We start from the raw sequence: 16,095 nt of genomic DNA, 5'->3' as shown, positions 1-16,095 counted from the left end.
TACAGAGACTACATACGCGTATGTATGAAAATAAACACGTACGAGACTCACTGAATGCTGTTAAAATATGCCTCCTGAGCGTGTTTAGCAGACAGAATATAGGTCATCAGCTGACCGAGGGGCGGAACCTTCATTGTGCGCCTTTATCGCGCGCTTTTTACGCACGGTGCTTTTATGTGTTCGAGGCTAGCTGCTAAAGTAGCTGTAACGTTGGTCTCAGACGCTGCTGGTCTACAAACAAGGGGGCTTATCGCCGCGCTCACCGGGTCACCGCCGGCCATCTAGACATCCAAAGGGTAGGGGGTCGCCCATGCATATATGTGCGCGATGTTGCTGCGAGTATCGATTTGTGGTTTTTGATTTCAAAGTTAGCCCAGCGTCGTGAAGCGTTAGCTTACAGGCTAACCGCTTTAGCAAGTGGATGGCCATTGGTTAGCAACAGCGTATCCTGATTGTTATGTGCACTTTGTACGATTTCTAATTAAGCTGTCTACACCTTATTGATTGTGTTGGGTTGGTATTTACTCGTAGACGTGTAGTCCTGGTGTTGATTTTACGGTTATTGTGTGTTTTTTTTTTATCGTGGCCGTCACAGGTTGCTTTTAACGACAATGAAATAAAGCACGGTAGCCTTTAAGCTAGCAGTGGCGTTACCAACCACCACTTAAAGCAGCTATATGGATAAGCTTATGTGGGAAAACTGAAACTTGATGTTATTTGTGATGACCTCTTCTTCGATTATTTGAACGTCTGGCTCCTTTGTTTTCTTCCTGGACAGGGAAGTGCCATTTGGCCTGCAACGAACTTCAGAATGGGCAAAAAGTCTCGCGACGAGGAGTCATCATCGTCTGATGAGGAAGAATACGTTGTGGAGAAAGTGCTGGACAGGAGGGTGGTGAAAGGCAGGGTCGAGTTCTTCCTCAAGTGGAAAGGATACTCCGAGTAAGTCCCCCCCCCCCAAAAAAAAAAAAAAAACATACTCGCCCGGTATCTCTGTTTGCTTGAAAAAGCTTTGTAAGAACCACAGACCCCTCATCAGGCCTGTTATGTTTCTTCTGAACTAAAATCTCCATCAATATCCTACAAACAGTCTCCAGCCTGTATATTGTGACTCAAAGTAACAAAGGAAATCACTGCTTCCTGACTCAAAACATACAGAACAGGCATCTGTTGACTGTTAAGACCAACATTCTTTATTTACACATCACATAATGAGTGTTTTATATTTTAATTAAATCAGGCTTAAAATGTAAGCACTGGATGAGCCATAAAGCTGTACGAAGTCTACACTGCGAGAGCATTCCTTCTGTTTAAGTAAGACAAAAGCACATTCGCCAATTAAAATATTCTAACCCACTGAAACAAGGACTCCTCTTTCACAGTCTGGTTTGATGTGATCGAGGTGTTATTGGAAGCATCTTTTCGACAGATATCCATGTGAGAGAAAGTGTAACTCTGTTGGCAACACAAGGGGAGATTAATATCTCTTGATTTGATCAGAGAAGCCCTAACCACTACCTGCACCAGGATTTATATTCCTCATCTGAAACCCAGAAAATCTCCACCCCTGACTCTGGTTCTGCAGGTTTCTTCCAGTTAAAGGACAGTTTGTTTTTTTCCCTTCCACTGTCACCTATATATTTTCTCATGTTGGATTATTAGTAATCCTTGCTATAGAAATAGAATTTCATTACACGTATTTTTTCTTAATTTTTTGGGGGGGATCAAGGAGGAATTCTCCTGACAAAAAAAAAAGTATGTTGTTTTTCTTTCCCTTTGTACTTATCTACGTGTGACCACAGATGGAACAGCCCCTGCTTATTATGTAGCTCCGAAGCATCTCCTCTAAAAACGAGTGTGTCGAATTTGTTCTGCGCATACTGACTTGCTTTGGTCTTCTGCAGCAAGCACAACACATGGGAGCCGGAGAAGAATCTGGACTGCCCTGAGCTCATTTCAGAATTCATGAAGACCTACAAGAAAGGTGGAAGCACTGCAAGTGGCGGTGCAAGTGGTGGCGGCGGCGGCGGCGGCGGCGGAAGCTCCACACCAAGCAGCGGGGCCAGCAAGTCAAGCACAGGCTCCTTGGGGCGCACCAAAGACTCCAGCGGCTCCAAGAAAAGGAGCTCCGACGACGACGACGAGGGCGGTAGTAAGCCCAAGAAGAAAAAGGAGGTAAGCAGTGAATTTGTACTGCTTTGCAAAGTTGAATTGGACGATATTTAACAGCATCCACACGTACACCAATTTGATGCCCTCATTAATACACTGTCAATTTTACATCCAATCATATTTTATATTGCTTTACCCAGTTCAGTGTGAAGGACTGCAGCACACACGCACACACACACATGCACCTTGATTCACATTTACAAACATTCAGAGACCTCGGTGGAGGAAACACACCCATCCAGGCCTACAAACTCAACTTGCACTCAGTTGTGGATATAAGACAAGAGTGCTGGTCACTAAGCCCCTGAATGCAACATGACTTAGATTTTTTTTATTTTTTTTAAACGTCTTTAACTACTGGAGGTTTGAGCTGCATGCACGGATCTGTACTCGCTCTTGTGTGAGACTAACACAAACCTGCGTGCTCCGTAGACGAGATTCCACTTTGAATACTTATTTGTTTAACTGGAAGTGGATGGGGGCTTCGTCTCAAACTGAAAAGAAAAAATGTTGCAGTGATGCTCCTTTCAGTAGTTTCCTGCTGTTTACATCTTGTAAATACAGAATGTAAACACCATTCTTAAGGTTTGTTTCTGGCACAGGCAAAACCGTAAAAGTAGCTTTTCACTTTTGATTTGTCAAGACAGAGGCTGTTACTTTTTCCTCACTGTTTACATAATTTCTATTCTGTTGGTTATTTCAGAGTTTGGTTGTGTTTTGTGGACAAAATCTTTGTGTCTTAAGTTTGTGTTTTCTTTCAGGAGGACATTCTTGTTGCACGGGGCTTTGAGAGAGGACTGGAGCCAGAGAAGATCATCGGAGCCACAGATTCATGCGGCGACTTAATGTTTCTTATGAAATGGTAAGGTTTCTTTTGATACTGTTAAAATATCCTTCTTACAATGTTTCCACACAATGAAACTGAAGACCGGGGCTCAAAATGCACATCTCGGGATACTTTCTAGTGAGGTGAAATGTATATAAACTACCCACTGTGCGTTGATGGAAGTGCTCTGCACTTGTTCTGAAGTTCACAAAGTTTCAGGTGCATCAGCACCAACTTAGCCTGCAGCACTGGAATGAAACGATTAAACACTTGATGCGGAGTTTGTTTGTAAAGAACACGCTGAGAGAGCGTTAATTAGTTAAAATTATGGTTTAAAAAAAAAGGGGAAAAATCTATTCTTCTAAAATACAAGGAATGGCTCATAAATGCCTGCATTGGCTTTTAATGGGGTACTTATTATTCATATTTCTGCAGTGGCCTCGCTGCTCCGCTGGTTACCGTGTGTTAACCTTTGCTACCGTGCAGTGGTCGCAGTCTGTCGGACGACTGCATGCAAGTTGTAATGGGATGATTCGTGGGAATGACAGCTCAGTCTGTCACATTTCTACAGGCAAATGACCCATTAGCAGCACTAATAGCCTAGCTGTCCATTCATATACAAACAGTAAGCCACGCCGTAAAACTTTATGTTATGGCATATTATGTGGATGGATATATGTGGCGGCTCATCTCCCGCGCAGTGCAGCCGGAGCCCCGGCTGCAAGGTTGGAGTCAAGTGAATTTTATTAATGTGATGTTATCTAAAACAGGGACATATCTATTGGAAGATTAAAGGAATAATTAATGGTACCATAAACAAGTTCACAAGCCACAACTGGCTGTTCCTGCTCATTAGGAGCACCGACCGTAATTCTGCAGTGAGGAAATTGAGTCATTCAGAAAATAATTATAGGAGTTGGAATGAAATGATTTTCATAAGTAGGCCCAGCAGGATTCGCGAGAAAACTGACACAGCCGAGAGAGGAGTGAATGAATTTAGACGGAATAGAAGGGAATTCACCACGTCTGCATCTTTTAATCAATACTAAATGGCTAATGTTTTTATCAGGTTAAATGAAAGTTAGGTTTGTAAAGAGGAAGGGTTTAATTTTCCTAAACTGCTGACATAATGGATTTGTTTCTTAGCTGAGCAGCTCTTCTGATGATAATAAAGTTAATCAAATATCGGGGGGGAAAAAAACGATCTTTTAATAATCCTTAAACTGAAACGCATTAAAACCAAATACAGACCTAATTGAACAATGTCAGAATGCAGTGGACTGAGTGTGTGCCGTAAGACTGAGTTTCGGGGTGTTCTCTCCTCCCACAGGAAAGACTCGGACGAGGCCGACCTCGTACTCGCCAAGGAGGCCAATCATAAGTGCCCACAGATCGTCATAGCCTTCTACGAGGAGCGCCTCACCTGGCACGAAGACAGCGACAAGAAGGAGAAGGATGCCGTCAGTGCGTGAGTGCCTGGCCCCCCGGGGGGGGGGGAAACGGGACCTCCTCCACTGCAGGGACAACCTTGAGTCGGACATTGTTCACACGCATACATACACACAGACACACACACACACACACAGACACACACCACCCAAAAAAAACTCCCATCCTTCACTTTTACCATGTCCAGCAACGACTCAAAAAGACAGCGGACACAGTGTTGTTAACTCCATCCACGCCCCACTGGACCACGAGGGCCCGGGTTGCTGAGAAGGATCCATCACAGGAGCTGCCGTCGACACGGCTGATCATGCTACTGGGGAGGGTTTCTACTTTTTTTTTTTTTTTCTTCTTCTTCTTTCTTCTTCCCGTCTTTGTATTCTCTACCTTCTTTTTAATGTCTTAACAGGTTCTGTTTTAGTTCTTGCTGGATACTGTTGTTTGATGCTATTTGCCTTCATGAGTACAAGTGGGCGTCTTCTAAAAGTTAGTTTAAAAAGAAGAGAAAAGGAAAAAAAAAAAAAAAAACTCGGTATAAAACGGTGCGTCTCTTTCTCTGTGCGTCTCTTCTGACAAGACTGAGGATGTGACCATGCAATTGACGTTAAGGAAGTAACAACCACAGCACTGTCCTGGCTGCAGAATCGCTTCCTTTTTGTTTATTTTATCATTTTTGTAGATTGTTCGGTTTCCACCCCCCAGGATGTAATGCCGCAATTTGGAAGCATTTTAAAACATGATTTGTAATGTTCATCATATGCTTGTTTCTCATTTAAGTTTTAAACCATCACTATTGTGTGCTTTTTTTTAATGTCTTTACTCTCACTGATTTCAAGTAAAGGAGAATAAAACACATTTTGCTCAGTTTTTAAATTTGTTTTAACTGTCATTTCCAGGTTAGACAATCCTCAATTTCCTCAGATGAAACCAGCATCACTCGAGTCTGCCACCTTGTGGTTAAAAAAACAACAACAAAAAGACATCACTATGACAACCTGACAGTTCTGTTGGAAATACCCCAAATAAGAATGTTTTTGGTGTTTTTTTTTCATAAACGATGAGTGGTCAGATTCATCAGCTTGAGTGTTTATCCTTGAGAGTTGGCAGATCAATCTGGAACAACACGGCCTCGTGTTTTCCACTGAATTCAAATATGTTGTGGGACCTGGTGCGTGACCGTTTCATCATCGCCGGAGCTGGCCGGCTTGTTTTGGATGGACTCATAGGACCAAATGTTTCGTGTCTACAAACTGAGATCTGCTGTGTCTTTCTCATTTTATTCCTTTTTTTTTTTTTTAAGCTGTGATTTTCTCTCCTTTCATACATACCATAATGCCCTTGATATCACTTAGGATCTTTTTTTTTTTTTTTGAGGTGTCGTCATCTTTCATCTTAAATAAAAAAAGAAAAAATTCCTCCAATTTTTTGCCAGTGCTGAATTTTTAAAACAAAGTAGAATATTTCTTGTGTGAAAATGTTAAAAATGTGTACAGTAGCACCCTTTAATAAACATTTTCAATGTTAACAGTCGCTGTCAGTTGTTTTTATTTTTTATTTTGGGATGGAAAGGGTTAATCTTGAGTGGTGAACTCTGGTTCGAATCCCAGTTGCTGCAGGACTGCCCTCCAGCAAACCCACAAAAAACTAGTCTGGTGCAGATTGCAATGATTTTTCTGTGGAAAAAGAAGCATGCTAAATACTTTCCCTTTAAGAATTTAAGTCCACACTGCAAGGGCAAATAAGTAGATACAGTTTCTTTGAATGGAACAAACTGAATCGTTCATGTGCAAGATTTCTTTTTTCCAAGTTTCCCTGAGCAAAGCACCAGTGGTTTTTAACCAGCAGATGGTGCTGCTAAACAATCCCAGCTCAACAAACCTCAGGTTTCTGCAAGTCATTCACCGCTGAACCGCTTTTTACTCATGTTTACTCCCGAAAACAACTCATTCACTGGTTTTCAATTCATAAAGCATGCTTACAAGTTCTTGATCGGTGTTTTTGTTTGACCTCTTAAACTCACTAAGTTTAAATAGCAGACACTGCCGATAGTATCCAACAGTTAACTTCATTAAACACACTCTGGCTACCTTAAGTTGCATTTACTAGAACAGCTTGGCTACAAATGAATAAATATTGGCCTTTAACAAACAAAATAGGATATTACACACCTAATATGACAAAAGACTTTTAAATTACAACTTTCAACTTGTAGGAAAAATCTAATCTCTCTGGGAGAGCTACTATTCATTCACACTGTATGATGGGCTAATGTTTTGTTTTTTTTACATTATAAGATGTTAACAGATCCATAGCCAATCACATATATTTCTTATTGTGCTAGTTGTGGTTTATTCAAAAATACATGCTTTTGCATGTATTTTGTACTTTGTATTGTCTGTAATCATAACAGTTTAGCAGCACTAAAGCCTATTACGTCTCGAAATATGTGTTATTAAAATAAGTATCCACACTCATCTTTGAGGGATTTAATCTCAGAAATGAAAGGAACAAAATCTTGTTTGGAAAAGGTATCACCACTCCCACACTTTTAAAAATAATGTGTTATTATATGAGGGCATATGTGTGAACGCAAGGCAATAGAGAATATTGTGCAATAAAGGTTGAATGCTGTGGTTAGTTATGTGAAAAGCAATTAACCGTCTTTCAATGGATGTAATGGTGAAGCAGTTAAAATAATTAGATTGTTAAGGCCACAGTTTGAATCTCAATTCAAGCAAAACAAGATATTGAAATGTTCAATGAAAAGAAGAGGGCCCTGCAACCACTTTACACTGTCAGAATGAACCTTTTCTTTGTCTCAACCTTACCTTCATGGCAGAAGAAAAATATTAACTTATTAAGATCAGGGATTTTTATGATTTTTTTTTTTTTTTTAGTTTGTTATAACAGAATAGTGTCTTTGCTTCAGGTGTCAACTGCAAGATTGGCTATAAAATGCAGTGAACGTTTGGTTTCAGTTCTTCTCTCACCACCATCTTTTTCTCTCCTGCTCCCTTTTATAGTGACTCTCTCACACACACACTACACGCACACATATGCACGCACAGTGCTGCTTGGCTACGTCTAAAGTGATGGAATTTTCCTCGCAAAAAGGCTTTTACACTCCAAATGGAATGCAAAGGTCACTTGTAAATATCCAGCCCCTGGGACCATTAAGCTGGGCAAAGGGAGCGAGCAGCAGGCTGCTTTATGGAGCCTGGAGCCGTGTGCTGATAAACCCAGACCCACTGGGTTTGGTTGGGAAAAGCCACTGTGGCACTCGTGGGAGCTCTGCTGGTGGCATACAGATGTAAAGGTGCTTCTGGTATTTGAGCATAAACAGAAAATCTTTTTTTTTTTTTCCCCCCCCAAGGTAGAAAACTGAATTCAGATTTCAGTTGTGTGCTAAAAATGAATGCGTTCAGAGCTCCCTGTGCATTCCACTTCTAAATTCAGCTTCTTCTTCTTCTTTTTTTTTTAAGACACAAGTCACAGGTATTTATTCAAGTGTCTTCCCCTAATTAGCACGTCTCTGTAAAATGTAGTTACAGTCTTGGTGTAAATTTATTTATTTACTCACATGAGCTCCTGCACTTCAAACATACTGCCCCCCTCCCGCCACTAAACTTCTAGTGCAAATGAGGTCCTCGGAGCATTGCCCATGGCAGAGGTGGGTCGTCTTGCAGCACATTACACCAAATGAGTGTTGGGGGAGCTACTGTGCAGCTGTGGCTGTGTGCAGGGAAGGGACTGCTGCAGTGGGCCTCATCAGAGTTACAGCTCGTTCAAGGATACCACTAAAACAACAACTGAACAAGTGTGCACTCTTTAGAGGGATTACAAGCGAAGCTATCGTCAAATGCACTATCACTTTGTATATTAAAGAGAAAAGCCGTGGCCCTCGCTTAGTGGCAGAGACGCCGTTAAAGTGTTTCCAGAGAACCGGCGTAATTCGATGTGGCTGTTCCTTGTGCTGTGATCATGTGCACACACACACACACACACACAGCTGCCCAACAGCTGTGCCTCGCTTCCCTCATTGCCATCAGCTAAAAAAAAACCCCAAAAAAATAGTCAGCGTTGACCAGTGGGTCGTCTGCAGAGCATGCCGACGTGTGTTGAAGGTGATCACAATGTGATGCTCTAATTTGGGCGACTAACCTTCTCAATGTGCACTAAAACACCATGGACAAAGCTTCACCCCCACCACCACCACCACCACTACACCACTGCGCCACAGCTCTCACCAGCACCAACCTTCTGCTGGCTGTGTTTCCTTCTTCCACTCCCCCGCCACCCCACACACACACACACATACACACACACCCCCATCCCTCACCCCCTCCACCACACTCCTCCCTTCATCTCCTCTCCCCACCAGGGGGAAAGAGTTATAGCTGCCATAAAAGGCAGGTAATGCATTGTTAACTAATTCTGTCTGCTCAGAGCTGATATATCCTCCGCTCTAAATCTCTGTGCTTCCAATAAAATGCAAATGCTAATGCTTGCCCTCCATGAGCTGATATCATTTTTAACAGGCCAGAGGTAAATGCTAGAGAAGGGCGGGGTGGGCCAGAGGTAGCTTGTGGGGGGGGGGGGGGGGGGGGGGGGGGGGGCTTTGAGCTTTCAGGTTACAAAGGGTCATTAAAAAGGAGACCCCCAGGATCTGGAACGCACACCACTGACCAACAGCAAGGCGTGCATGTTAATGTACACATTCACGTACACGTGCACGAGAGCGCAACAAGACATTTTGGATCATCTGAGAGTGTGAAGATGTCCATGTCTCTTCATTACTTCTGCATCCTGTTGTTGCGGCGTCAGCACTGGAAGCTCTTCAGTCAGCACTCACTCACCGTCAAATAACACACAGGCCAATTTGCCTGTGGATGCAATGCATCATATTTCCATGTTAATAGTTGTGTCATACTTCGTGTAACCTTGGGCTTCTAAATATTGATCCACTTCTAGATTTTCAATTATCCTGTGCCGTTTTTCTGCCATCTGGTAAGGACCAGTGATTTGTGTTCCTTCATATCTGGAGGCTTGTCCTGTAATTAGACCATAAATTAATTTGCAGAGAAGAGAGAGCAAAAAAAAAGAAAAAGAAGATTGAAGGCATTAAGTAAGTCCTCCGTGGTTGGAGACAGAAAATCATAAGAAACCACAGCAGTGTTTTATTCACTGGAATAAAATAATTAGATTACAAATCCCACCACCATAACTTTTTTTTTCCAGGCATGTGTCACTTGTTTTTCTTGCATCTATTTAAAACCATGCTGCTGCTGCTGCTAATGATTACTTGTAAGTCACTTTCTCAATAAATGGCTGGAAATCATTTCCTGACATGATCACACTTAATTGCTTGCAGTGCAACATCAAAACAATGAGGACAAATCCAGTGTCTGAATGAGTGTGAAACTTTGCTGGGGCTTTAAGATGACCCCTCCCCCCCTAAACACAGACATGCACCAACTGTGTGCTCCGAACCAAGCTCTTATTTACAACACAACTGAAGAGGCAGTCTTAACAAAAAGAGAGTGCAGCTTTATTGATTTTAAATTGGGAGTATAGGCTCTCTTCTGAGATTAACTCGTTGTCCCCTGCTGTTAAATTACACAGTCATTGGGGCGGTCGCGGCACAGTTCCTGAGCATTACAACAGCAGCTCTCTCTGCCATGTGGAAATTCACATTAGACAAGCCTAAGTTGTTCGCTCCAAGCAATTAAGGGGGAAAAAAGTGATGCAGCAGAATGGGCTGATCTCGTGGTGGAAAAATGCTAAATCAGCAGGGTCTGAGTTTAAAACACTGCGAAGGGACATAATCTGAAGTGTGCGAGCCTGACGCGACAGTAAGAGGAGCGCCTTCCGTCTGGGGGTGGGAGAGCCGCGGTGATGTACCTGCTTTACATGATACCTTGGGTGTTATTAAGCAAGGCCACAGCTGCCAGCAGACTCTGATCGTATCTTGTGGGGCTCGGGAGGCAAGGTCAGCCAACAACGGAGCCCACCTGCTCGCCCACTCTCCATCACAGTCTCTCAGCCCCGGCCTCCCGGAGGAAACACGGCTGACTGCCACGCTGGTACAGACAGCATGTGTCCCTGAATTTATGATGGCGACTTATTGGCGGCCTTTCACGTTAAAAGTCAGCTTGAGTTTCCCAGTCTGGCTGTATGTGTGGTGAGCGTTAATCCATTAACATTCAGAGCAGACACGTACAGTGTCTGGCCCCGTGCCAGCCCGGAGCCCTGACAGTCTTTGACCTGCTGCTGACCACAACATTCTTCTGCCTCTGCTCCCAGCCATGGCCAGCCTTGACATAATACAGAGCCATAAAGTATCTAATGTTACACTGTATATGAATGTGAAGTATTATACGCTTGAGGTACAATATGCAAGGCTTACAAGTAAGTGAGAAAAGTCCAGCTGCGACGGGCTGGTGCTGTCAGGGGAGGAGGAAAGAAAGTCACATCTGTCTCACTGCGGAGCACTTTGCAGGACGCCTAATGAACATGAAGTTTCAGGCCTTTCTATTTCCATCAAGGATTAGGGTTCAGAGAGGCAATGAAATCCTCAGGATTTTCTGCAGTAGTATTTATTTCAACAGGAGATATGGGTTCATATTAACTGATCCTCAAGGAGCAGTTCTGGCAGAAGTTGGAATGCTGCAGGGCTTGCCCAGACCTCTGAATGGAGAGCTCTCAACAACGTGGGCCGCTCTGCTGCTGGAGGTGGCTCCTGGACTGATTATAATTTTAGTGGCTTATAAAGCCTTGATAAATACTTTATAAAGCCACATTGCATAACAAATCTAGCACATAAAAGAAGGCATAGATGTTACGCGGCACAGGATAAAGCGGCTCTTGACAGGTTCCTGAATAGGTTTTATAACTCAATATTACAACCACCGTCCTTGTAAGGGTCCTGTCATCTCCCTGGGCTCGCAGAATGTATAAGTTAAACACACATTCAAGTGCTCACAGTCGAGTCCATTACACTGATTAGCAGTAAACACATTTGTAATAAAACTTAGTGAAATAGAGGAGGATAGTCTCCGCGCTGATTCATGGAGGAATCCTGGTGAAATATAACGTGTCCAAGACGTCGTACTTCTGAGGGCGCAGTGATACAAGGCTTTACTTAAAGGATCTGTAACACACACGGGCCAATTTATCCAAACAGCTCAAGTCTAAACATTGAGTCCGTCATCTCAACTGCTGGCCAGAAAATAAACTGAGACGCAGCGGTGTGACGGGGGTCCAGTCGATTGGAGGGAATCTGGGAAGCAGAGCAGACCAAACAGATGTCTTTCCACAGCGTAGACACCACCTACCGCTGCCATCTTTCTCCCTACTCCGCCTGTCTACTTCTTCACCAAAATGACCATCTTGTTTAATTCTTCCTTCCCTCTCTCATCCCGTTTCTTTTCTTCTTTTTCTACTTTGTTTGTTAATGTCTCACCGTGCTTGTGTTGTGAAATGTGTTCACCGTGGACTGAATCACACATTACATAAGCGTTATGGGGAGGTTTAATAGCCCATTTGAGCATGACTTTTTTTTTCTTTCATTTTTTCTTTATTTGTTTATTTATGTATTCTACTAGGCAGCGGTTATTAGAGGAAGACGAGCAGGAAGAAGAAGAAAGAGTGGATCATGTGTTTCCACTTTTGACCTCTCCACTGTGGCATGTAAACACCTGGTTCAGCTTAAAGTGCTGTTTCTGTGGAATCGCTGCCGGGTAGAGGTTTTATCTGAGGAGTTTACACCACAGACGCTCTCTCTTTCCTAAAGGTTATTTCGTGTGTGTGTGCGTGTGTGCGTGTGTGTGTGTGCGCGTGCTCGTATGTTCGGAAATTTGTTGTCATGTCAGCAGTGACATACACTGACATGCAGGTGGACAAATCAAAGACTCATCGTCAGTGTTCGGCCAGGTAAACTTGTGCTCAAGTATCCAAGTTGAAAGAAAAACAAGCTTTGATAATTTTTGTTAGCGAGGCTGCATTACTTCAAAATGACATCTTTAAAGGCACATTTTAGCCCCAACTATGTGAAAATGTATGTCAGATGTGTTGCCCTGATTATGGGAAGGGCAAATCACGGCCACCTCAGACTATGAGCCCCTCATCTGTTTCCTATTGGAGGAAGTGATTCTGGCAGGAAGGCAGGAGCAGTAGATGAAGGCAGGCTGGGATAGAAAGACGGTAAAAGGAGAGCAAAGGGGTAGAGAAACAGGAAATGACAGTGTGACCCAGTGGGCCTACTTACTACCTTGCCAGAACCCCCTGGCCACAACCAACTACTGGGCTGACAGTTTCCATCACCTGCTGCTTCTGGTTCCCCTACATAAATCCAGGTGCTCCTGCATAAAGCTCTCTTTCTCCAGGAGCCACAGGGAGCCGGAGGGGAGGCTGCACACTGGAGGGGCTGGGCTACTGGAAAACTCAAGCAGATCATGGAAAATACTGTTTCAAATAAGACTGAAGGAGAGGAAAGCAGAGAGCTGGGGTTTTCTATCATCCCCCTGCCACTTCAAAACTCCATTTCATTATTTCTGTCTTCTAATTAAAAGAAGCAGGACTATTCAATATGAACTTACTGCATCCCCCCCCCTCATTACAGTTCCCTACCTGCATGATATCAATATAAGCAGATACGACAGGGAGAGAGAGTGAGCGAGAGAGAGCCTTTGGCTCCACACTGCCCCCTGGCAAACGGAGCGGGCGCTGCAGCCGCTCAGCCGATAAACCCAGAAATCATTCCCGACTCCAGCCAGAGCTCTTTACAGTACCTTCAGCGCTCCCTGGTGATGGATTAATGCACTGTTGTTGTCATTTTATTGCCATTTTATTGCCCTGGTGCAATTTACCAGGCTTTATGTGCCTCTGCTGTCCGGTGAGGCAGCGCGCAGGCGCAGGCGCAGGGGAGCCACATTCCGAGACAAAGGCCACCTCCGCTCCACCGCGGCGCATGCGCGGGCAGCCACAGGGTTCACGCCGACACACACACTAAAAAACAACAACAAAAAAACAAAAACGCAATCCATTCCCACGTAAATGGGGTACTACACAAGCGAGCAGATGAGAGGCTCAGTAGTGAATCTTCCAGCCTCCTGATAGACTCCACGTTCACTGCTGCTGTGCTTCACTCCCACCACCTGAGGGCATCATCACTCAACTGGGCAACAGCTGCATCCGGATGCAGCCTTCAAATAATATTATGTATTAGAATATTTATTTGTCCCCCCTACTTGCACAGCTTAAGGATTGCAGCATTTAAGATACGTTTATTCACTTTGTACTTGTATGCAGATTATGACTTACTGCAAGCAAAACAAAAACCTCCATTCTTAAGCAGTTCAAGCTTTATTTTCTTGACAGAATAGTCCAATTTATATGAAGGATTTGGACACTTTCCACAAATTTCCTGCAGCAATATTAAGGCCATTAATCTTTTCAACAACTTTTATTTTAACACTTACAAACATGGTGGAAAGTCATTTGCACGTGATGTTGCTGCACAGTCTGAAAGCACACACACACACACACACACACACACACACACACACACACACACACACACACACACACACACACACACACACACACACACACACACACACACACACACACACACACACACACACACACACACACAGCTGGTGTGTGTGAGGTCGTTGTTCGAACATGTGCAGAAGGTTTGTAAAATGACTTGGCAAGCTATTATCTGTCTCTGGGAAAAGCAGCCGTATGCCCCAACAGCAAACTCATCAGGCTGGATTTAAAGTCTTGATTTGCATACTCGTGTAATCACATTATTTGATTACATTCCCATTAGTTTGTGGTGTTAAAATTTGGGTCAAATAAAATTAAAATAAATTTCCTGATGTACCTTTTTTTAAATGAAGTAAATATAATGTAAAATATTTGAAAAAATGAAAACTGTTACATGCAACAATACCAGAAAGCGGCCACCAGAGGGCGCACAGATGCTGTCAAACTGAAGCTACTTGATCATAGGAAACCATTGATCTGCAACAAAAATATCAACTCCTCATCATTGTTCTCATTGTGCTGAAGAAAAAGATTCAACACATTAAATTGAAATCATATCAGTCACTGAAAATATAGTCAACCCATTTCCACTTTGATTCTCTCTTTGACCATCTAAAACTCGTTCTGGCTCATGTTGCTCTCCTGCTGTGTGGCACATGTACGATGCCTACATGTGTGTATATTTCAAATACATTTGCAGTGAAAAGTACAATCTTTGCAAAGACTTGTAACCTCAGAGTCTCTTACTCCCCGAGAGCTGCTGATCCATCACTCTTAATGGAAGAGGATAAGTTTCAGCCAGTGAAAGAGAGAACAGACAAAGGCTGCACGATTTATGGGAGACACAGAAGTGGAACTCCTGGCTGTGGGCCTTGATCTGAGCTGAGCTGTGGCTAAGCTAGGCCTGGCTACGCCCTAGGCCAGGGTCATTCATGTACACACAGACACACACATTACTTCAGATCCAGAAGGCTTCGGTCTCCACAGCAGAGCTTTCTCCCAAGCTTTTGAAGTTCCCTCACCCCCTTCGTCTGGACTCAGTTTTGCACATCTATCCTTTTTTTTTTCTTCCGTTTTTACTTCAGTGAGTGGTGAGCTCTGGGTGGTGAAATATGAAGTGGAGACCTGTTACATGTTAGCTTAGGAGATAGCCAAGGTGTAAATTATGTGGGAGTCTCTGGCCAGCCTTATTTATGAGAGGCCTGTCAGGTGTTTAGGTGTTGGAGTGAGATGTGCGGCTTAAATCGTTTACTTCCTTGTAAATCAGGTCATACAGGCCACATCTGTTTGGACAGAGTATGTTTACGTGTGTGCGCCTGCGTTTGAGTCCTTGTTTTTGCTGCAGCCCCCCTGTGAGGCTGGGTTGTGATAATGTCAAGGCATAGGTGTTAACACTTTGTTGTGAATGCGAGGGCGTGTGCATGTGTTTGGAGGTCTGTTCTGTCTGGAGGCCATCATGGCTGCCACAGATGGGATGGAAACACTTGCGACAGTTATAGTTATTACGCTGTCTGACTAACGAAGATGCCTTTTATAGATCCCCTCAATACCTACACCTGCCATCACCATTTTACATTACGAGCAAACATGAAACCCTACTCAACACTTTCTTGTTTCTTTTGTGATGCCCCTGTCTGGTTTTATCTCAGACATATCATGTAGAGGTGGATAGCAGTGAATGTAGCCCTTCTTAGGACATCAGGTATCACTCAGCAGGTAGTTAGGGCTGTCATGAGATGATGAATAAAGGCTCTTAGGCAGAGGAACGGCAGCAAACAGGTTGCGTAGACCCTGTATTTGTTACCATTATTCTCCCACAAGGCATTGCCTATAGTGCGAGCTGTGTATCCCCTTCTGTTCAACCTATTGTCTGTCCTCTGACTCGGCCTTGTCTGAGCACAACAATGGCTTGGGACTTGGCTTGAGTGTTTTGTCCCCCCCCCCCCCGCCTCAAAAAAAGTGGGAAGAGCCTCGCATCTTAAAGTGAGACCGAAGGGAAATGGGGAGTTACAGCATGGAGAGCGGAGGAGAGATGAGCCAAGTTAAAGGTTGAAAGGGGTTAAGAACATGAGACAGAAAAATCCCAGAGAGAGATGGAG

The 16,095-nt window shown here is 43.6% G+C and overlaps 1 protein-coding gene across 1 annotated transcript; it reads left to right on the top strand.

Moving 5' to 3' along the window:
* Positions 1 to 87: 87 nt before the first annotated feature.
* On the top strand, positions 88 to 5,311 carry cbx5 (chromobox homolog 5 (HP1 alpha homolog, Drosophila)). The gene is made up of 5 exons (XM_080496503.1): positions 88 to 296; positions 779 to 942; positions 1,905 to 2,175; positions 2,934 to 3,034; positions 4,329 to 5,311. Exons 2-5 carry the CDS (start codon positions 812 to 814, stop codon positions 4,468 to 4,470), a joined length of 645 nt encoding a protein of 214 aa, XP_080352629.1. The 5' UTR covers positions 88 to 296; positions 779 to 811; the 3' UTR covers positions 4,471 to 5,311.
* The last annotated feature ends 10,784 nt before the right edge of the window (positions 5,312 to 16,095 follow it).

Source organism: Blennius ocellaris (genome assembly GCF_963422515.1).
Source record: "Blennius ocellaris genome assembly, chromosome: 5".
Classification (NCBI taxonomy): Eukaryota; Metazoa; Chordata; class Actinopteri; order Blenniiformes; family Blenniidae; genus Blennius; species Blennius ocellaris.
Note: the sequence above shows the minus strand (reverse complement) of the source record. Positions and strands in the feature narration are given on the sequence as shown.

Bases quoted from the DNA above. Each gene is read 5' to 3' on its own strand.
- cbx5 (XM_080496503.1), top strand. From the start codon at position 812: ATGGGCAAAAAGTCTCGCGACGAGGAGTCATCATCGTCTGATGAGGAA. The intron at 943-1,904 runs GTAAGTCCCCCC...GGTCTTCTGCAG, and splicing joins AAGTGGAAAGGATACTCCGA to CAAGCACAACACATGGGAGC. The intron at 3,035-4,328 runs GTAAGGTTTCTT...CTCCTCCCACAG, and splicing joins TTAATGTTTCTTATGAAATG to GAAAGACTCGGACGAGGCCG.